General features: G+C 38.6%; 1 protein-coding gene across 1 annotated transcript; it reads right to left on the bottom strand.

Annotated features, from left to right (window-relative positions):
• Positions 1 to 3,110: 3,110 nt before the first annotated feature.
• Positions 3,111 to 20,534, bottom strand: rab23 (RAB23, member RAS oncogene family). The gene is made up of 8 exons (XM_088351907.1): positions 20,432 to 20,534; positions 20,255 to 20,338; positions 13,164 to 13,400; positions 12,999 to 13,084; positions 10,348 to 10,504; positions 10,185 to 10,267; positions 6,982 to 7,074; positions 3,111 to 6,908 (listed from the first exon to the last, which is right to left on the bottom strand). The coding sequence occupies exons 3-8, from the start codon at positions 13,316 to 13,318 to the stop codon at positions 6,775 to 6,777; spliced, it is 708 nt and encodes a 235-aa protein (XP_088208033.1). The 5' UTR covers positions 13,319 to 13,400; positions 20,255 to 20,338; positions 20,432 to 20,534; the 3' UTR covers positions 3,111 to 6,774.
• Between the last annotated feature and the right edge of the window lie 2,894 nt (positions 20,535 to 23,428).

Below are 23,428 nucleotides of genomic sequence, written 5' to 3'. Positions count from 1 at the left end.
GAAGGTTAACATTAGGTGTTAATGAAAATTCATCAGTGTTAGCGGCTAGCATTAGTATCCAATGTTTGGGAAACTGGCATTAGCTACTTAATGATTTAGTCTAACGGCTAAAAGGAATGCTAATGGGTAAAGTGAGGCTTCACTTTAGGGTGTTAGTGCAAAATACATTAGCGATTACCTGCCGTGTCTACAATTATCAGTATCTAAGGTCTGTGACACTAGCATTAGCTAGTAAGTTCTAAATATCTTGATTGTATCACCATTTATTACGTTTTTGGCGACCAATTTCTGACTGTTTTTCCTTTCACCTTTCATTTTATTTACAAAAAAACAGATATTTAAGAAAATGTACCTACTTTCTAGGCAAGGTTGCATGGTTTAGCCTTAAACACGGATCAAAAGACATTAGCGTTAGCGGCTAGCAGCCGTGTCCATTATGCTAGCATTTGTATTAAAGGTCTGGGACACTGGCATTAGATATTAAATGACCTAGCATTACCAGCTAAAGTTATGTTAGTGGCTAAGGCGAAGGTTAACATTAAGTGTTAATGCAAATTCATCAGCAGCTAGCATTAGTAGCCAATGTTTGTGACACTGGCATAAGCTACTTAATCATTTAGTCGAACGGCTAAAAGGAATGCTAATGGATAAAGTGAGGCTTCACTTTAGGGTTTTAATGCAAAATACATTAGCGATTACCTGCTGTGTCTACAATTATCAGTATCTAAGGTCTGTGACACTAGCAATAGCTAGTAAGTTCTAAATATCTTGATTGTATCACCATTTATTACGTTTTTGGCGACCAATTTCTGACTATTTTTCCTTTTATCTTTCATTTTATCTAAAAAAAAAAAAAACATATTTAAGAGAATGTACCTACTTTCTAGGCAAGGTTGCATGGTTTAGCCTTAAACACGGATCAAAAGACATTAGCGTTAGCGGCTAGCAGCCGTGTCCATTATGCTAGCATTCGTATTAAAGGTCTGAGACACTGGCATTAGTTACTAAATGACTAAGCATTACTAGCTAAAGTTATGTTAGTGGCTAAGGCGAAGCTTAATTTTTGGGTGTTAATGCAAAATCATCAGTGTTAGCGGCTACCATTATTATCCAATGTTTGTGACGAGGGCATTAGCTAATTAATCATTAACAATACCTGCAAAAATGATGCAATTGGCTAAAGCAAAGCTTAACTTTAGAGCGTGACTGCAAGATAAATTAACATTAGCGACTAGTAGCTGTGTCCACAACGCTAGCATTAGTATTCCAGGTCTGTACCACTGGCATTAGCGACTAAATTATGTAGAATTAACAGCAAAAGTGATGCTAGCTTAAACTAAGCTGTTAATGCAAAGGCAGTAGCATTACAATGCTAGCATTAGTATTTTAGGTTTTTGGACAGTGGTTTTAACTGCAAATTTTTTAGCACTAACTGCTAAAGTGATGCAAAGCTGCTCGCCAAAGCGATGCTATTTGCTAACACTGCTAGCGGTTTTGTTAGCAAAAAGATGCGCTAAAGCAAGAACAGGGAAGGTAGGAAATGAATGGAATAAGCCTCGAAGACGATCTTTCGAAATCACAATCTTGTTTGAACCTGTCACGATCTAACACCGTCATATCGTCCATCCCTACGCTAACGATAACTATTTTACCGATAAAGTGCGTTTGGTTAAAATTCTTAAAGGCAAAGTAAAAATGTGGGGGTTCATTTTCGCAGTTGACAAGGCAACGGACGATGGTGTAAACACGATTAAGGCAATATGGCTCTGCAAAAAAATGAAATATTCACCGATGAGGTTTTTTTGCATGCAATACAATTACATCGTTTAGAATTCACTCAATGTATAAGTACGTCAAAATCGGTTTCAAAAACAAAACGCATGCAGTGTTCCTCGCCAATGTAATGTATACCATTATTCAAAAGGAAGTTGGAAAATGATGTCATGTTACGATATTTAACAATAGGGATGCACGATTATTATCGTACCGATACTTATCGTACCGATACCAGTAACATTTGACGTCAGTTATCGACCTAATAGAAGAAAAAAAACCCTAATATTTAGTCACTTGAACCGTTATATTATAAGTAATATTCCTCATTATAATAAACAGGGTTCGTACAGCTTTTAATGGCCAAATTTAAGCACTTTCAAGACCAATTTTTCCAGTACCTTCAAGGGAAGAAATCCAGCGACAATCAAAATTATTTTCATGTTAACTCTGATCACTAAAATAAAGTCGCTAACTTGGGGCTAGCACATACTTTCTGCTATTTTGAACTGTTCCACTCTATGATAGACGGTCGCTTTGTGTCAATGGGCTGCTATAAACTGACATGAATTCTGCCTCAACAATGCACGCGCAGCTTAGCCGTCAGACGTGTTTACAAACATGGAAAGCTCTCTATAGGTGTCGGGTAACAGTGGAGTTCAATACAGAAGACAGAAAAAAAACAGAAAAATGAGCCAAATTTGGACTCATTTTCCATCCATCCATTATCTGCACTGCTTATCCTCAGTAGGGTCGCGGGGGTGCTAGACTCCATCCCAGCCATCTTCGGGCAATGGGCAGGGGGTACCCTGAACTGGTTGCCAGCCAGTCGCTGGGCACACAGGGACAGACAACTCACTCGCTCATTCACACCTAGGGACAATTTGGACCGGCCAATTAACCAGACATGCATTTTTTGGAATGTGGGAGGAAAACTGGAGTGCCCGGAGGAAACCCACACAAGCATGGGGAGAACATGCAAACTCCACACAGCAGGTTCGATCTCATAACTGTGCCGCACACGCGCTAACCACTGCGCCGCCGTGTTGCTGGACTCATTTTAATGATATTAATTTTACTTATTTTAATTCTTTTTTTTTTTGTGTGTTTTTCAGAAGATCTGTGTTTAAATTGGTTGAAATAGAATTAGAAATACTTTTTAATTGTGCATGTTATCATTTATTTAGAGCACTGAAGAATTAATATTATTTTGGCTGGCAACCGGTTCAGGGTGTCCCCTGCCCACTGCCCGAAGATGACTGGGATGGGCTCCATCATCCCTGTGACCCTACTGTGGATAAGCAGTGCAGATTTTGGATGGATAGTTCGAGGACACTTTTATTTTATTCTATCTTATTTGATACTGTTGTATTTTTTTTTTGTCTGGTTTTAACTTATTGTTTCTCTGTAAGCACTGTTGTAAAGGGCTGTTTAAATAAAGTACAAGTACATTCAAGGGGATTTTTTTTATTTTACCAACACAGTGGCGGGTCATTTTGACCCGAGGACCACAGGAGGGCTAAGCACACACAAAAAAACGAAACTAGCACAGAAAATGCACTTCTTTTAAAATCGAAAATCGCATCGCGAAACAGTTATCGTGCATCCCCATTTAACAAGATCTTTCTTTTAACACTTAGTGCTTGTTATAACAACAAAAAAATCAAACAATATTAAATGGATTAGGTTAAAAATCCGCACCTCAAGCATGCTAAAGACGTCCTTTCAATTCGGATCCCCCTCATTTTTAACTGTTCATGTTTGAATTAAAAGCAGCAAGATAGCAAGAAGCACCCCAAAAATAAACATGAAAATCTTAATGTTGTGCTTGATGTCTGCCAGGCAAATTAAGACAACAGTGATAATGGTTATTCAAAATCTCACACACACACACAAAAACAATCACGACGTAAACTGTAATAATAAAAAACAAAAACAGCGTCTTATAGCTGAATGTGTTTCCCTCCAATTACAGTGCCTGGCGAAATGTTTGCCCCCCATGTCCGTAAAAAGTATTTGATACATTGACACATTTCAGGCTTCACCCTTAAAGCTAAAAAACTAACCCCAGAAGTTCTCTGATGACTTCTGAATAATCCAACATGAGTCATTAAGTCTCCGTTTAAATGTACCTGCTTTGTAATGGTCTCAGGAGAACAGGATTATGGGGACCAAATACCCAACACTCCAGGCAGGTCCAGGATAAAGTTGGGGAAAAGTTTAAAGCAGTAATGGCAAGATTTTACAAGATTTACACTGTGAGCAGTAAACCTTCAGCCCAAACAAGGAGAAAACTAATCAGAGAAGCAACCAAGAGGACAAATGATCACAATGGATCTCCTAAACACACAACTGAGGTGGAACAATCTGTGCATAATACAACTATAAGTTGTACTCTAATAGAAGGGTGGCAAGAATAAAGCAGTTTCTGAAAGAATAGCATAAAAAGGCCCATTTGGTTTTTGCAAGAAGCCACATAGAAGAAACAAATACATGGAACAAGGTGCTTTGGTCAGATGAGACAAAAATGTAACTTTTTGGGATGAATTCAAAGTGTTACGTTTGGCATAAGAGTAACCTGCACATCACCATGAAAACACCATCTACACTGTCGAACATGGTGGTTGGAGCATCATGCTCTGGGATTGTTTTTCTTCAGCAGGGACTGGGAAGATGGTAAGAGCCAAATACAGTGCGATTCTCACAGAAAAATCTGTTGGAGTCTGCAAGAGACCAGAGAATGTGGCACAGGTTCACCTTCCAACAGGACGACCCTTAACATAAAGCGAAATCTACAATGGAATGGTTTAAAACGAACAATATAAAGTCGTTAGAATGGTCAAGCCAAAGTCCAGACCTCAATCCTACAGAGCATTTCTGGAACGATCTGAAAAATGCTGTGCCCAAACTATCACCATCAAAGTTGAAGAGCTGTTATGAAAGGAAGAATGGGCAAATATTTCTGTTGCAAGATGTGCAAAACCCATAGACATACCCAAAAAGACTTGTGGCTGTGATCGCAGCAAAAGGAAGTTTTACAAAGTATTAAATCAAAGGGGGCAATCATTTTGCAACGCCTATTTAAAAAAAAAAATCAATAAATTTTGTTTGTTTTCACAATATAGTGTCTCACATGTTGTTGGTTCTTAGCAAATATTTTTTAATCAATAAATTCGAAGCCTGAAATATGGCGATACGTGAAAAAGTTCTTGGGAGGCCAATACTTTCGCAAGGCACTGTAAATAAAAAACAGAGCAAATTTTTGCTGAAAAAAAAATTATAAGAGGACACACAATAAACATTTTTGGTTAGTACGATAAACAATTGGAAGGTTACATTCAAACCTCTTCTGTGTTAAGACAACAAATAATTGGCACCTAGAAGTATTTCACACTTCAAAATACCGCCCAACACTTTTCTGATTTCTATAAAAATACATCTGACTGGCTGCTGGATTTATTACGGATAAATCGAATTGCCAACTAGAGTCGACCCCCGGGATACAGCGGCCCTGCTTTACAACGTTTTCATTTTGCGGTATGGAAAAAGATGTTTTCCTGGCCTCGCTTTACGGCATTTTCTCTACTATATGACAAACAAATTCTTTTAATCAACGTTTGTGCAAGTTAAATGCCTTATACGTCTCTAAGATGCCTATCTGCTATCCGTTGCGTCATCTAAAATGCTGGTCTGCTATTGGTTTGCGTCACAGCATCATAAAAACACAGATATTCTATTGGCTGCATTACCTCCCACAATGCTTTTCTCTTCATTCAGTTCAGAATCGCGTTTGTTTCGTAAAGACTGCGCATTGGCGATACGATACTAATTTTGTTTTTATTTTGTAGCTATGAGTCCCAAGGCTTGCAGTGTTGCTAGAGGAGAAATAAAAACATGATGACCATGGAAAAAAGGTTTGTGATTATCAAGACGAACTAAAAAGGACGACCCTTGCCAAGTGTTGTGGCTGTAATCAATACAAAACAAGGAGGCTATTAAAGCAAGAGCATCTTCAAAGGGCATCGGAATCCTCGCAAGAGGAAACTTTTTAAATTGAATCTGTCGTCTCCTCCCTCTTCTGCATCCACCTACTAACTCCATCATACCAGCTGGAGTCACGTCACACCAAAGGTATATAAAATTAAAAAAAATGTTCCTTCACATAGACACCACCATTCAAAAGTTTGGGGTGACTTTGAGAATTCCATTCGTTGATGAAAGTTTGAAGGATAAAATATTTTTTTTCAAATATAAATCATTTTTCTGACCTTAATGTCTCTCTCTATTTTGAAACTTATTTTATCAATAAAAAACAAAAACGAAAAAAAAACGTGTAACATTTCATGGAAAACACAAAATTGTCTGGGTGACCCCAAACTTTTGAACCGTAGTATATTTATTTTCAATATTTCTTAGGACATACAGGTACTATTTTGTTTTTCCCCTTTTTTCATTTTTGTCCCCCCCTCCCCCTCCTTTTTCCTGTCCTTCCGCCTTGTTTTTTTCATCGCAAAAGAGAGAGAGAAAAATGAGTTTATGTCATATTATTTCATATGTATTATTTTATATAATATACGTAAAAATGCATGCGTATGTGTGTTATTTTAGTTTTTACCTGGGATGCCGGGGTTTGGGACGCTTTAACTATACATTACCCTAAGTTTTCTACCCCCTCGCTATACAGCAATTTCACGTTACAACCCCCACCTCCGAACGGATTCATGTCTTATCCCAGGGGCCTACTATTATGATCGTTTTAAAAAATACTTATTACCAAAAGATCTTGAGGACAAAATGTATTCAAATACGAGTTATTTCCATTTCTTAAATGACGGGTCTCAAATAATAGGGCGAAAATAAACAACTATACATGTACAGTGGTTGAAATTCGTCCACTAATCAGGGCGGAAAAAGTGATTTCCAGTCTTTGCGCTTTGGTTTCTATGTTGACGCTACCTGGTGACGGTGAGCAGGAAGGAATAAAAATAAAAAACTGCTTAACTAAAGGAGGCTGCAGCTACCGAAGGGGTTTTTACTCTTCTTGGTCCTTTGTTTGTTAGGTCGCAGTGAGATGACTTCTCTGCCGTTGCTGGAGTTCTGGTTACTCGGATTACTGCTCGTGGTATTGAAAACTCCTGTGTGGAGACACAAAATTGAATTAAAAACATATACACACTGTATAAATATGCTGACTTAAATGTTGATTACCTATTTTATTGCTTGTTGAGTGCACCGCCTCTGTCTCCTGTGCCGTTTGTTGTTTGAGTTGTTGAAGATATTTCTCAGCTAAATATTTAAAGACTGAAATCATGAGAAAAACAGTGTATTGTGACAGTGCGATGGAAAGAAGTGCAGTAACATTTATCCGCAACAGAAATTCCGCTATACAGTAAGGCGCAAGATATATATTTTCCACAGTTTTACGTGCCTGTTTAGGGTGGTGATAGCCCTGGGGAAGAAACTGTATTTTGAGCTTGGTTGTCCTGGTTTTAGAGACAGTTATGTAATCAAAACCTTTTTTTATTGCTGTAGTCTTCTTGTAAATGATCGATTTGAAAATGATGCAGAGAAAAGTAAATGTATAATTTACAATATTGACCTTATTAAAAGATTTTTGTTTTCAAACAATTAAGTTCTATTTACAAATGAGAAAAAAAACATAAATTCTGAACATTATGATGCTATTTCTCAAGGTTTCTTCATTTCCTTAGAGGTTTTTGAGTTTTTCCTTGCCCTCATGTAGGTTTTAGATCAGGTGATGGTGTAATAATAGCCTGTGGTCTGTGCAGCCCTTTGAGACTCCATGACTTGACTTCTCTCTACGTAGGGTTCTTCTGTCTGCTGTTTTTAGGGTGCATGCTTTAAGATATAGTTGAAGGTAAATATCATCAACAGAGTTATCATTGTTTATTACAATAATTCTGAAACTTGAAAAAACGAAACGATACAAAAAATTCCCCCACTGAATTAGAGTACTTCTTTGAAAAGATTTATATTTTAAAAAGAATAATAGTAGTCTATGGTTTTGTTTTTAAAAAAAACAAACCGTATTATACATCCTAAATACAACAAAAACACGTTAAAAATAACTATGTTGTACTAAGCACATCTTAGCCACATTGGGGCAGTATAATACAAATATACTCTATATGGAGAAGAGCTTGCCCTACCAAGTATTTTAGCAGCCTACAGCAGACGCTCAAAATATTTTGTGTTTCTGTATTTTTTCTCTCGCACCAATACTCAAATTAATATATTATTCCAAAAATTTAGTACTTATAGATACCTTAAAGCCCGTGAGCCGATGCTACCCCAACCCACATTTGCATATGACCCTATTTTTATTACAGTGTCCATTTTTCAGAACACTATTTAAATGCTCTTTATTCCACACGTTATATTGGTTATTTTTGCATTCTATATCTCTTATTTCATGTTTTAACACAAGGACACTGCTGGAAATGTGAATTTCCCTACGGGGATGAATAAAGTATCTATCTATCTATCTATCTATCTTAGTGAAGCACAGGAGAAAAATAGGCTGGATCGTGTCAAACATGACTTGCCATTTAGAATTAGCCCACCAGATGTTCCGAAAGCCAGGCCCCACTTGTAAAGCACCGACTTTTGCTGTATTTGCTAACTATCCTTAATCAACCAGAGAACCTTGGTGAAAACCATCACAGTGTTATTCTACATAAAATAAAAGTCACGGATTTGCTGTTTAAAGCAATACGAAATTTTTTAAAAATGAGAACCTGGTGTCTTTGCAGTAGTTTAAGGAAGCTTGAGCTCGTTTCTATAAAATATATGAAATCCAACAGCAAAGTTCCTATATTCAGGTAAACCTTTTCATAAAAAAATAAAAAATAGAAAGCAGAAAGATTCAATTTGTTAAATCAATCATTAAAATGAGTGTTTGCAGGCTACTTTGGTCCCTTTCCAGTCTACATGTGTAAAATACATTGTAGTGCAAATGAATTCAACTGTTGTTCGCTTTTTTATCTTTTTGCACTGCACAAAATGCACAGTTGATGATCTATGGTCTCTGAAAAGACCTTCAACCCTCCAGCAATGGCACACTTTTTACACCAATAATACACTAGAACGGCCCCCGTGGGAATATTTTTTTCTACCATGTGGCCCCCGAGCTAAAATTAGTTTGACACCCCTGCCTTAAAGTGACGGTGAGTAACTATTCACCATAAGTGGTCGTTGTAGCTTAGGATAGAGCTGAAGTGTGTGAATTCAAAGATGGCACACTATGGAAGCCAGAATGATACCACTTGGCAAAATTCAGAAATAATTCAATACGTATTTTAACACAACGATATAATACAAACTAGGGCTGAAAAAACACGTTTTTTTTCTGCATTTTGGATGTTTTAAATTGTAATGATATCATGTTGATTACTGCAAAGTCCCGTTTCAAAAAAATAAATGATTCAAATGTGTTTTTAACTCATTCAGTGCCAGAGCGTATAATACCGTTTTCAAAAGCTTAGTGGTCTGAGTACCAAGAGGTTAAAATATTTTTTTATGTTCAATCATAAAAAAATATCATAAAGGCTTTGGCACAGCGCGCCAGTTAGTATCTTGTAAAGATTTCAGTATGAAAAATAGCCATCAGATGGCAGGAATGGCTTTGATCAGATCTTTGTCCACACATCAAAGAAGCCCCGACTTCCATTTGTCCTTTCTGTATCCAGCCAATGAGAGTGTGTAGGTACCCCATGTGGCAAGTAGGCACATTGAAGCAGTGTGGTGAGAAAAACAAAGATATAAGTCGACACTTAACCCTTCAAAGCTTTTTTTCTTCTTAAAATATATGAAGAAGTCCCATGGTATTTGTCAGGGGAGAGAGGGATGACGTTTCGTGCACGTCTACAATCGCCATGGTGACCGAAATTCTGTGATCACGTCAAATTGGGCGTTGAAAATGTCTTGCAAGGTTCATGCATCGGTCATGCAAAAGTCAAGTTCTTGCAATAGAATGTTATTTTGCAGGCAAAGTATCCTTGCGGTTATGGAAAGCATCGTTTAGATATATTGGCGGTATTACATATGCAAAAAAGAAGCAGCGAGGTGAAAGCTCTGCATAAAATTCAATATTTCACAAAAAGCAGTTTTCTTAGAAGTTTTCTTATATACGAATATTTTCAAGAAACTTGAAATGTTCAACTGTTGTTTACTAAACAATGTTCAAAACTAGAAAAGTATTTTTTTTCTAATGAAATGTGACTGTTGTTTTTATATGTGCTATGCCTATAAAGCCACAGAACTACATTTTCTGTTAGCCTTCGAAAAACAGTCAAAATGGCAGAAATTGTCTGGCTCTTCCAATTTGAGAGAAACGTCTGGCATGAAATGAGTTAAACGACCCAACAAATAAAACACTACACATAACTTACCGTCTGTGACATTCAAGTCTTCTTTAACCGAAGCTCGGTAAAATCTCAATTTAAGTCTCTTGGCCAAGCCTTCCGCTTCCTCGCTGCAATACACATAAAAACACACTCAACTCGGTTGAAGATCATTTATAAGCATGTGTTACCACCCCCACTAAAAAATTACTTTTTAATGACGGTTTCTTCCAAGAGGTCGATTTTGTTCTGTACGAGCACAATGGGAATATCCCCCACCTCCGCTTCAATTTTCTCCTTCCAATTTTCAATGGCCAGGAAAGAATCTCTGTCCGTGGTGGAGAAGACCAGCACGCACGCTTGGGCGCCTGTAAAGTTAAACACACCGCCGGTTTTTCATACATAATTCAATATCAACACCTTCATATTGTCCGACAAGTGTCGCCGGAGATTGAATTTCACACCCACTGGATTTTGCATTAAACATGCACAATCTAATCAGGACCTGAAACTAAAAGAAGGCGACGATGAGATTGGCACTCAGAATAAGCGGCCATATTACACTTTTATTATTATATTATTATGACATAAAGCAATTCGCAACAGGTCTGACTTCCACCCACGATTCCACCAAACTGCAACTACCATTCCCGAAAACTAATTCCACTTCTCTGATTTTTCAAATAAAAAGCGCACATTAAAGCGGAGATAGAATAATATATTCACCTTTTTTTTTTCAAACAAAACCAAAACTACTTCAATTACCGGTATCATACATACTAGCAGTCTACCAACACATACGAGCGCCCCCTATAACTGCTTTAAAATAGCCACATACTAAGAAATTCAAAATATTAATAAAAATTGCACCTAAACAACAATAATTATTAAGTTATTAGATAATAACGATTAATACAGTGGTTAAAATATAACAAAATACAACATTTTAAACTATTTGCTGTACCTTCTAGCAGCGCTTTGATTTTCCCAATTTTCCTTCCCCTTATCAATAAGTTTCTTGGGACCCATTATAATTGTCAGAAAAAGGAAATAAAACCAACAAAATCACAATAAAACAAGATGTGGTCTCTCTCAAAAACAATTGAAACGGCGCCATTCGACTGAACAGGAAGAAGAGATCGAGCGGGGCATTTATGGCATCTACAGTTAGGGAGTGTAGGAATGATGCCCCCAGCCGACTCCACCCACAGAACTGCCCCTACGGTTAGTGACTGGACTATCCAGGAAATTTGGAACCCCCGACTGTTCATTTGTAATCAAAAGCTTAATGATCTTCTGGTGATCCCAAGAGCCAAGAAGTATTCCGCTGGTTCGAGAGCGTTCTCCATCCCGGCACCGGTGCTGTGGAATGCTCTTCCCCCTGAGATCCAATCTGCAACCTCAGTCGAAATGTTTAAATCTAAGCTTAAAACACACTTCTACTCTATAGCATATGAATAACCTATACTTTTCGTGGACAATATCTCTGTATTATTTGTGATTGCAACATCCTTTGCTGTCTGGTAATCCTGAAAGGGGGATGCCACATGTGCGGTCCCTTCTCAAGGTCTCTTCATTTTCCTCATGTTGAGGTTTTTGACTTTTTCCTTGCCCTCATGTTGGTTCCAGATCAGGGGATGGTGTAATAATAGTCTGAAAAAATAGACTGTGTAATAACCTGTAAAGCCCTTTGAGACTCTTTGTGATTAAGGGCTACACAAATAAAAATGACTTGACTTTATCTGTGTGATTTCATGCCAGAAATTATTTCACTGTTTAGTCTAAAATGAGATAACACTATTGTCAATTAAATAACTAAAAGAAAAATCTTTGTTTTGAAGGGCGTCAAAAGGAACTTAAAAGGCGGTTACACTCCTCCTCCTTTACTTCCTCTCACTATCCACACCAGCTGCCGTCCACACGGGCCTGGGTCTCCTGGCTCTGAGTCCGATGCACCAAAATCTCGAAGCTGTGAGAGCCTGTGGTTCTGGCTGTCCAAGATCAGCCTCCAAAGGAAGAAGGACTTGGTTTCTTCAGTCTATGAGGCCATGTGGGGATAACACTACCACAGTCCCCCGTTGAGATAATACAGCAGTTTGGTGCAGGGGCAAATCATCTTCCATTCCTGACACCCTATGATAATAATTCCTGATCATTTAAATGTATTAATTATCTTAAAACCAGGTTTATTGATCAATATTTTCGTTACTGCAAACAAATTTCTTCCCCCCTCTACCTTGCCAACATCGCGAGTTCTTGTGTCAACAATGTGCTTTAGTCTTTTGTTTGCTCCAATTTTTCTTGTCATGTAAATAAAACATAGTTTGTTCGAGTCAAACCAGGAACGTTATTTATTTGTGTGTATCTACTATTTGCCTTCTGGACTGATTTTCCATTATCAATATCAATGAACTCAAAAAACAATAAATTAAAGTTAAAGTATTGCTTCCTTCTTAATAAATGCTAAACACAAAAGGAGGCTATTTCGAATTGATTTGTGTGGGAGACTGTGAGCGCCAGCTGCTGGCCGAATCGGTAACCACAGATTTTGATTCTTAAACAAATGAATATTTTTTCAATGAAAATGACCAAATTTATCCAAACGAACGACCCAATTTGAGGGGTTCAAATTAAATGGCCCATATTTGTTTTGTTTGTATGTTTGTCAAAGCAACTCAAATCTCTTGTATTTACGAGGTTTTTGAGGTTGTCTTGATCAAAAAAAAACTACAATATTCGTGTTGTTAGTACAAAATAACAAAAAAGCTTGGTCAAGTAGACTGACCCAAATTTGGCTATTTTAGCTTCAAAACAGCTGTTTATTTATGCGTAAACACTGGAAGTGGATAGTGCAATTCTTACCGCGGTAATACGCCTTCGTGATGGCATCAAACTCCTCCTGTCCAGCAGTGTCCCACAACATAAGACGGACATCTTCGTCGTTCACGCTAAAACCAACCAAACAGATAATCAAATAAGTCATCGTGAGTCATCACAACACTCAACCTAGGTAAGTCAACCTCATACATGATCTGCCTTTCCAGGAAGTCCACCCCGATGGTCTTTTTGTAGTCCTTGGTATAAACGCCTTTGCAGTAGCGCTGGATCATACTGGACTTTCCCACAGCTCCGTTGCCAACCACGACCACCTTGATGGCCACTTCCATGTCCTCCTCCAGCATTTTTGCACCGGCCCAGCTGCTCCTGTCACTTTGACGTCAATGGAGGACTCGCTCACCGAAGTGACACATGCACAGAAAACCCCTAGGAGAATCGAATATACATTTGATTACACGAAGGGAAAGAACAGGACTTCGCGCCAGGCAGCTTCTTAAACAGGGCTATTACCACCCTAAACAAGTGCGCAAAACCAAAGAAATATAATTCATGCGACCTTATTGGGATTTTTTTGCTACTAAGTGTCATTGCAGTACTGTTACGATGCACTATTCTTTCATTGCACTGTTGTTATACCGTCGGCCAGTCTTTAAGCAATACAGTGGAACCTCGGTTTTCGAACGCCTCTCAGATCGAACAAATCGGAGTCCGACTAAAAATTTCGAGAAATTCTTGCTTCGCTGTTCGGTCAAAAAAATCGGAGTTCGAACGCCGGTAATGCGTGAGTGCGTACGCTAGGGTGCGATGCTGAGCGACGTACGGGTGTAGATCGCTCTTTTCGTGACCAACTGTTATCGCGTGCGGACGTGCTTCGCTTTCGCTTTTAATATAGGTGTACGAAGTGTTTTAGCCCCTAATTATGCCTTTGAAGAAAGTCAGTGCAAGCGGCAAAGTTTCTACAGGTGAAAAAAGAAAGGTAGTGCGTACAACTATTGCATTTAAGAAAGAAATAATAGCACCACCATCCACCTGCACCTTCTGCTGACCACCACAATGGTAAGAAATCCTATTCATAATTCTTTTCTTTATCCTTTTTTTATTTTTACACGTTCATGTTAGCTTAATCCTTCGTACGGAAGATTACGATAACGCGAACGTACGATTAGCCTGGGTTAGCTTCATGTTTACGTTAAACATTCAAGGTAAACATTCAGGGTGTTGGAAGGGATTAAAACAATATACATTATTTTTAATGGGAAAAATGATTTCGGTGATCGAACAAATCGGTTTTATGGATTAAATGAAGAACCGAGGTTCCACTGTACTTTGTAAATATCCTTAGTCTTTTATCATATTTTTCTCTTAAATACATCTTTACCTTGAAGTGCCATGTCAACTCTCTCTCAATGTTTCACTTCTATTTTGATGCCATTAAAGACAGTTTAAAGATATCCAAGTTGGTGCTGTATCCTGTATTGCACAAAATGTAAACCTTAGATTTATCTTCCGGACAAATGAAGATTAATTTACCTCCATTAAAAAAATTACAGTAGACATTTTCATTTTACGATGTCGATTAACATGATTTTTCAGCTCTTTGTTACAGTATTTTTTCCTCTATTCCGACATCAACAACAATTATTTTGTGCCCACTTACAAAAAATCAAACTTTGTGGGTTTTGTGCAAGGTATATTCTTAATACGTCTCTATGACCAGCTCAGTAGCCTAGATGGTAGTGTGCCCGCTTTGAGACTGGGAAGTCGCTGGTTCGCGCCTCGGCCGAGTCATACCTAATTGGTAAAATGGCGGCGCCCTCTGTTGGCTGCGGCTGCATCGGCTCGCTACAACGGGTCAGGTGTACCGACATTTCGTTCTGTGTACATTGTTACAAAGAATGACAATACAAAGGAAATTATTATTATTATTATTATGATGTCTGTCTGCTCTTGGTCGAAGTCATAGAAGATGCTGGCCTGCTTTTGGTTTATTTTTACGGTATCATTGAAATGTTAATATGCTACAGGCGGAACTAACTCCCACAATGCCTTTTGCTCTCGTCATTCAGTTCAGAATCTTGTATTTCATAAAGTCTTTGCGAGTGTGATACAATACTGTATTTTATGGGTCCAGAGACTTGCATTGATGCTTAAGGGAGAAGCAGTAAATGATAACCATGGAAACGAAGCTTGTAATTATAAAAAGATACAAAGAAGGAAAATGCATTGTTACCATCGCTAAAAAATATGGCCGTAAACAATCAATGAACACTACAATTATTAAGAATAAGAAGGTGATTAATCCAACAATGTCTTCAAAGGGCATCAGAAAATCCTCTTAATTTGAATCCACTATCTCAACCTCCCTCTGAATCAACCCATTAACTCCACTGTACCGGCTCAAGTCACCTTACACTAAAAGGTAATTAAAACTTCATTTTCCTTTAAACGTATATTCATGTATATTATTTGATTCTATACAGTACATGCAGCTACACAAAACAGACCTACTCTAAATTTCAGAACAAAAGTTTCTCCCCAGTGACACACACGCACTCACACCGCACACACACACACGCCAATGGCAAGATCCGTCTCATCTCTGAAGAGCGGGATGAAGCTTTACACCGAAAAACAACGGCGACCGGATGACGAAGGTGCTGTATCTGATTCAGATCAGAAGGCTTGTCCTGCTACTGCTAACCATTCAAACCGGGACTCGAACCCCCAATTATTATTACTTATTTCGGAACCATAAAATTGGTTTAAAAATCTAACTTGCAGTTAGAACCCTAGTGCCTAGCCCTACACCTAGCTGTAACACTTGCCCTAAGCTTTTTTTGAACCGTAACCCTAGCTCTACACCAAACCCCATCTGTAATCCTAGTCCCGACCCTGTTTTAAACCGTAAACCTAGCTCTAAACCCAATTTGGAACTCTACATTCAGTTTAGAAGCCTTATATGGTGCTGAAACACTTGTTCCTAACCAAAACTCCATCTAACTCTAGCTGTAACCTTAACCCCAACCTTATTTAAGAACCCTAAAATTCAGTTTGATACCCTAATAAATCGCCTTAACCTTAGTTTCTAATCCAGCCCCAATCCCATTTTGGAAACATCATATACGTTTGAAACCAAGCCAAAACCCCAGCTCCTACCCTTAGCCCAACACCTGACCTATTAAACATGGCAGCAATCTCAAGCATTTACAAGCGTGTCACCTAAAATTCAAGGATTTCAAGCACCTCTACAAACTCAGTATATACCCTTTTGTTATTTCAATGTTTTTATTTAATAATTTAATTATTTATTAATAAATAATAATTATTTATTTATTTATTAATAAAGCCACATTTATTTAAAACTATAATGCATTGTATTTATTATATTGTTCTCTAGTTCTGCCATACTTAACATATTGCGCAGAAGTCTGGGGCAATAATTACAAAAGTTCACTACAGCCCCTTTTTATCCTTTAGAACGTGCAATTAGAACCATACACAGGGTAGGATATCAAGATCATACTAATATTTTATTCCTGCGGTCCAAATTATTAAAATTGGATGATTTTGTAGAATATTTCACTGCACAACTGCTATTTAAGGTCAACAAAAACATCGTGCCAGAAAACATCCATAAATTATTTATTCGGAAAGAGGGAAATTATAACTTAAGGGATGTAGTAAATTCACAATCCCAAAGGTGAGAACCACCAGGAAAAGTATGTGTGTGTCTGTGTGTGGAGTCAAACTCTGGAACAATTTACAAGACAAGATCAAACAATGTCCAACGATTCACTTGTTCAAATTTAAATACAAAAAAACATTACTGGCGGAATACAGAGATGAAGAAAATGGATGATACAAGAGATTGGGAATAGTGCGTCGAGAACTATGGTTAACTTTGTGTTATTGTTGCTATTGTTATATCATGACTGTTATTATTAATATTATTTCTATTGTTGTTATATCATTGGTGTATTTAAGAGGGAAGATGAAGGGGTAGGGAATATAAGCAATTTGCTTCTTACAACCCCTTTTCTAACATATTATGTAACATTATTTTGTTGTTGAGTTATTGTTTTTGTTCTGTTTTATTTTAATGTTCAAATAAAGTTTTCATTCATTCATTCATTCATTATTTGGGTGGTTTGGTACACATGAGCCAATCACCACAACCTTTGATCCCCGGCAATTCCAGAATCCCCACCTCGGAACGGTTCTATGTCGTATCCCAGGGGTCTGCTGTACAAGGAACGCAGAGTTCAGAGGAAGTCGAATGGAATTGTTTTTGTAACAAGATTTTACAGAGGGCTCATTTGTAGAAACTGTCTGATGTTTATGTGAAAACTTGGTCTGTGACAAGCTGGCAGCTGCCGGGTGTAACTCTAAACAACATATTGATGGAAATCTGTTCCCGGTGGACACTCACAGCCTAGGCAGGGTGCCATGTCAAGATTCCACTCCCAATCAGAAAAAACATTTGGAATTATGAGAAACAAACATAACCCAGGGTTATTATCTATTTACCCTATAATCCGCACTACAAGGCTAATAGTCCTTTGTCATGTGTTTTCATAAATAAGTGCCGTATCAACAACTCAATTATCAACTATAAATTGATCACCAGGTTATTTTTTATTGATTGGACGGCATATTAAATAGACATTCTTTATGATCCAAGTCCTCATAATACTAGATTTCCAACAGCAATTAGTCACCGCTTTTGTAGTACATGAATCATACATCCATTCATTATCTGCACCGCTTATCCTCAGTAGGGCCGCGGGGGAACTGGAGGCCATCCCAGCTATCTTCGCATCCTGAACTGGTTGACAAACAATTTACTCGCTCATTCACACCTAGGGACAATTTGGACCGGCCAATTAACCTGACATGCATGTTTTTGGAATGTGGGAGGAAACCGGAGTGCCCGGAGGAAACCCACGCAAGCACGGGGAGAACATGCAAACTCCACACAGGAGGTTCGATCTCATGACCTCAGATCTGTGCCGCACACGGCCTAACAACTGCGCCGTGCTGCCCTACATTAATCATTTTAATATTTTTTTCCAAAATCACTGCTATTGTACAGTACAGGGAACATATGCTACTGTGTAACGCGGTTTAATTTTCGCAGCATCTAAATCAGGGGTGTCAAACTCATTTTAACTCGGGGGCCACACGATAGAAGAAACATTCTGTCGGGGGCCGCCCTACTAGATAAAAGAGAGAGAAAAAGAGATAAAGAAATAAGAGAAAGAGGAAAAGGAGAGAGGGCGGGACAAAGAAAAAGAGAGGGAGAGAGTGTGAGAAACAAAAGATAAAAAGTCGTGAGAGAGGGGGAGAAGAAGGGAGAGGAAGAAAGCAATCCAAAGAGAAATAGAAAGACAGAAGGAGAGAAAAGAGAAAAGAAAGCATGAAGGGTAGGAAGAGAGAAAGAGAAAAGAGAGAAAATGAAAAAGGGAAGTTAGAGCAAAATAAGTTAAAAAGACACAGAGACAGAAAGAGACAAAAAGCAACAAAGGAAGAGAAAAAGAGAGACACGGAGAGTAAAAGAGACAGAGACTGGGAGAAAAGGGGTGGGAGAGAGAGAGAGAGAGAGAGAGAGAGAGAGAGAGAGAGAGAGAGAGAGAGAGAGAAAAAAAATACAAGTACAGTGTCTTTGTGAGAGGCACCTGGCTTTGGCAACATCAAGTTGACATATTTTAACCTGCTGTTTGTTTTTCTCTTGCGCTTCTCTGAGTATTGCCTCGCGGGCCGGATTCAATCCCTTAACGGACCTGATCTGGCCCGCGGGCCGCCTGTTTGACACCTGTGATCTAAATGATTGGCAAGCGTTGTGTTCTATATTCTGATTGGCTAAAAAAGCCGCTCTACTTCTGATCTACCTGATGATTAATATTAGTATTTTTGAGTACAGTATTTATCTAAATTATTTAGATGAGGGAAAAAAACGCCATACAGTACTTTTATTGTTTAAACCCGGGGTTTCTCAATGTGGCACCCCAAAGGCACAAGGGGGCCCCCTGCGGACAGCTGAGGTGCCCGGGGATCTCTGAAAATAGATCACCAGTGATGGATCATTGTCATTTTCTAGTAAAATTATTTTTTCTGTGGTTAAGTCAAGTCAAGTTATGTTTATATGTGACGCCCTTAATCACAAAGAGTCTCAAAGGGCTGCACAGACCACAGATTATTGCAAACCACGGACTGTTATTACAACATCCCCTGATCTAAAACCTACATGAGGGCTAGGAAAAACTCAAAAACCTCAACATGAGGTAAATGAAGAAACCTTGAGAAGGGACACAAAGCTCTGGATTTACTATAAGGCTAACCTAATAAATATTATGATGGAAATCCTTCTGCCAAACTACCACAAAAAAACAATACTGTAATGCTATAATAAAAAGAATACTGCTCAAGAACTACTGGGACAGTAATTCTACAAAAACACAACAGAAAAACTACAAGAATCAACTTTAAAAATACGACAAAAATATGATAATAATGTTCCTACAGTAGGTTGACTGATTCCATTTAACACCACCTTTAAAAATTAACATAGTAATTCGAAGTTAAAAATATAGAAATAACATGATAAGTTATTTTAGAAATACATTTGAAACTTGGTGTTATTTGCACTAGTTTGTCATAAAAAGTAGCTCTTGGCTTGAAAAATGTTGGAGACCCCTGGTTAAACAAATGCTTTAATCTTTTCAACAATGGTTTGTTCTTTGGTTTCAATGTATAATAAATCATTTAATTGTCAGGAAAATACAGGTTACTACGTCACTGATTTCGCCTATCGCAGTTATTTTTAAAACGTAACACATTTGATAAACGAGGGTTAGCTGTACACACGTGTTGCTCTTATTTCTTGAATATGATTATCCAAAATAAAGTGTTGAATCTACAATTTTCGCAGTCGATGAAAGTGAGTCAGTGACGTGTGCGGCAACAAAATGATGATATCCTAAGAAAACGATCTTGAACATGCAGAAGATGGCATCTCAGCTTCACCGCCACACCTCTGACACATTTTCTCACACAGGCCTATAAATAAAATGCATTCATGCTAAATCTGACAAGAGGACATCAACATAAAACAAAAACAACCTAAAAAAAATGAAAATTTGTCTGCAGTCTTGCTTGTGAATACACTCACATGCCTGTAGCTTCACCTCCTCAAGTCCATAAGTGGTCATCAGCTTTTACGCAGTATTGCTGGCAAAATCAAGAAAAGGAAAACACCCCGAAATACTAATAATAATACATACCTTGTATGACCTTCGTCTACTAAACAACATGAGATGAAGCGTCTTGAGAAGGAAGTACGCCAAAATGACTTGATCGCTTGGAAGCTCCAGAAGAAAAAAATAAAATAAATAAAAACTATAAAGACCCGTTATGAATGACAAAAAAGGAAAAGCGAAGCTTCCTAAGAGTCAACACACCAAGTCAACGTCGATGTTGGATTAAAAAGAGTTGAATTTGGCGAGAAGGAAAAAAAAATCTTGTTCATCTCCACCCACCCGCGAGCCGTGGCTGCTGGGAGCTAGCTACGTAGCGCACCAGAGTGGCTAGGTCGCGTTGCTAACTCGCTAATGTTTGTTGCTAGGCAGCAGAACCTAGGAGATGTGACGTCACCGCTCGAGCATCATGGGAGCAGATGTAGTTTTACAAGTCAAGTCAAGTCAAGTCATTTTTATTTGTATAGCCCTTAATCACAATAAGTCTCTAAGGGCTTCACAGATTAGTATACTATGTTACACAGACTATTTTTCAGTCGACAAGAAGAGTAGGTTATTATTCATAAGCAATGGAGTAGAAGTGAGTTTTAAGTTTAGATTTAAACATTTCCACTGAGGTTGCAGATCGGATCTCAGGGGGAAGAGCATTCCACAGCACCGGTGCCCGAATGGAGAACGCTCTCGAACCAGCAGAACACTTCTTTGCTCTCGGGATCACCAGAAGACCGGCACTCTCAGATCGTAGGCTTCGGACCGGGACATAGGGGCAGATCAGATCTGAAAGATAAGAGGGAGCAAGTCCATGTATGATTTTGTACAATACTAAGAGAACTTTGAAGTCACATCTTTGGCTAACTGGGAGCCAGTGCAAGTTAGCCAAAATCGGTGTTATGTGATCGTACTTTTTTGTCCTATTTAAAAGCCTCGCTGCGGCATTTTGTACTAGCTGAAGAGACTTGATTCTGGACTTCGGGAGACCGGAGAGTAGTGCATTACAGTAATCGAGACGGGAGGTAACAAATGCATGAATTATAGTTTCCGCATCAGACTGAGACAGTATTGAACGGATTTTGGCAATGTTACGAAGATGGAAGAAAGCGGTTCTAGTAATTTTCTTTACATGCATCTCAAAGGTTAGATCGGGGTCAAATATGACACCTAAATTTTTAACTGAGTCACTCTGTGTGATGTGACATTTGTCAATGTTCACAGCAGTTTTTGAGAATAAGTCACGGCATTTAGATGGACCAATGACTAACATTTCAGTCTTTTCAGAGTTAAGACGCAAGAAATTGAGTGACATCCACTCTTTTATCTCAGTGAGGCAGGCCTCCAAATTTCCACAGTTTAGTGTGGAAGATTCCTCCAACGGAAGATAGAGTTGAGTGTCGTCTGCGTAGCAGTGGAAGCTGATATTGTACTTGCGAATAATGTCACCTAATGGAAGCATGTAAATGTTGAAAAGAAGGGGGCCAAGCACTGAACCCTGCGGAACACCGCAGGTAACATTATAGGGCTCAGATGTCATTTCACCATATTTAACACAGTGCGTCCTATCTGAGAGGTAGGATCTGAACCACGAGAGGACGGTTCCTGAGAGACCAATCCATTTTTCCAACCGTTCTAGTAGGATATTGTGGTGCACTGTGTCAAAAGCAGCACTAAGATCCAGCAGCAGCAAAAGTGATGAAGCGCCAGAATCCATTGACATTAGGAGATCATTTGTTACCTTGATCAGAACTGTCTCAGTAGAGTGGTTAGCCCTGAATCCTGATTGCATGGATTCAAAAAGGTTATTCTCGGATATGAAAGCATTCAGCTGCTGGGCCACTACTTTTTCGAGTACTTTAGAGAGGAAAGGTAGGTTTGACACAGGTCTGTAATTACTTAATATTTCTGGATCAAGGTTGGGTCGTTTCAGTGTGGGTTTAATAACGGCGGACTTAAAAGCTGCTGGAACTACACCTGAGGAGAGTGATATGTTTATAATATTTAGAACTGAAGGTCCAAGGACGCCAAAAAGACTTTTAATAAGTGAACCTGGGAGCGGGTCGAACTGGCAAGTTGTCGGTTTGGCCGCATTTACCACCTGTTTGAGATCATCAAGTGACAGTTCACTAAAACCGGCCATTTTCCCAAGGCAGCCACCCTGTCGTGCATCTGTAAATTTCCGTCCTTTAATATGTGTGGTATTAATAATTTCTTTAGCAATTTCTTCCTGTATGCATTGAATCTTCTTAGTAAAGAAGACCATTAAGTCCTGAGCAGAGTGTGTCGAACTATCTGCGATAGTCTGTTGCCTTGTAAGCGATGCTACAGTGTCAAAAAGGGCTTTGGGGTTGTTCTTTTGAGACGCAATCACCTTCGAAAGGTAGGCCGATTTTGCAGAGGCAAGGGCCGCTTTATACTTTAACAAGCTGTCACACCAGGTTTGATGGAAAACCTCAAGCTTGGTAGCGCGCCATTTTCTTTCCAATTTCCTGCATTCTTGTTTAAGGGTTCTAGTTTCATCAGTAAACCAAGGCGTGCGTCTTTTAGGACGTGATTTTAGTTTTATGGGCGCTATTGAATCCAGCACACTAGTCAGGGTGGTATTGAACTCATTCATGAGTGAGTCAATCGAGCCAATGTATGTAGGAAAGGACGCAACTGCTCCAGGAAGGAGTTCAAAGAGCTCAGAAACTGTGCCAGTGCTTATATTGCGTCCGCTAAATACTTCAGCTTTTTTAACACTACTCTTAGCCAGCACCTCAAATGTAACTAAATAATGATCCGAGATAACGGTAGTACACGGTAACACCATAATGTTTGAGGTTAAAACTCCTCGAGTCAGAATCAAGTCTAGCGTGTTCCCATTTTTATGGGTTGGCAAATCAACCAGTTGATTAAAGCCAAATGCATCAATCAGAGACCTAAATGCAATAGTAAGTGAATTGAGTGGGGAGTTCATATGAATGTTAAAGTCTCCCATAATTATAATTTTGTCTGCATAGGTTACTAGTTCAGACAAAAGTTCAGCAAATTCGTCTAAGAAAGTTGTGTATGGCCCAGGTGCACGATAGATAGTTATTACATAAATTGACAATAGAGAGGACCGCATCACAAGAGCCTCAAACGCCTTGTAATTATTAGAGGTAGGTGGATTAAATTTGAGCGATTTTTCAGAAATGAGCGCAACACCACCACCCCTTTTCAACCTGC

This window comes from Urocampus carinirostris, chromosome 13 (assembly GCF_059441175.1).
Source record: "Urocampus carinirostris isolate Australia breed hairy pipefish chromosome 13, RoL_Ucar_1.0, whole genome shotgun sequence".
NCBI lineage: Eukaryota > Metazoa > Chordata > Actinopteri > Syngnathiformes > Syngnathidae > Urocampus > Urocampus carinirostris.
Note: the sequence above shows the minus strand (reverse complement) of the source record. Positions and strands in the feature narration are given on the sequence as shown.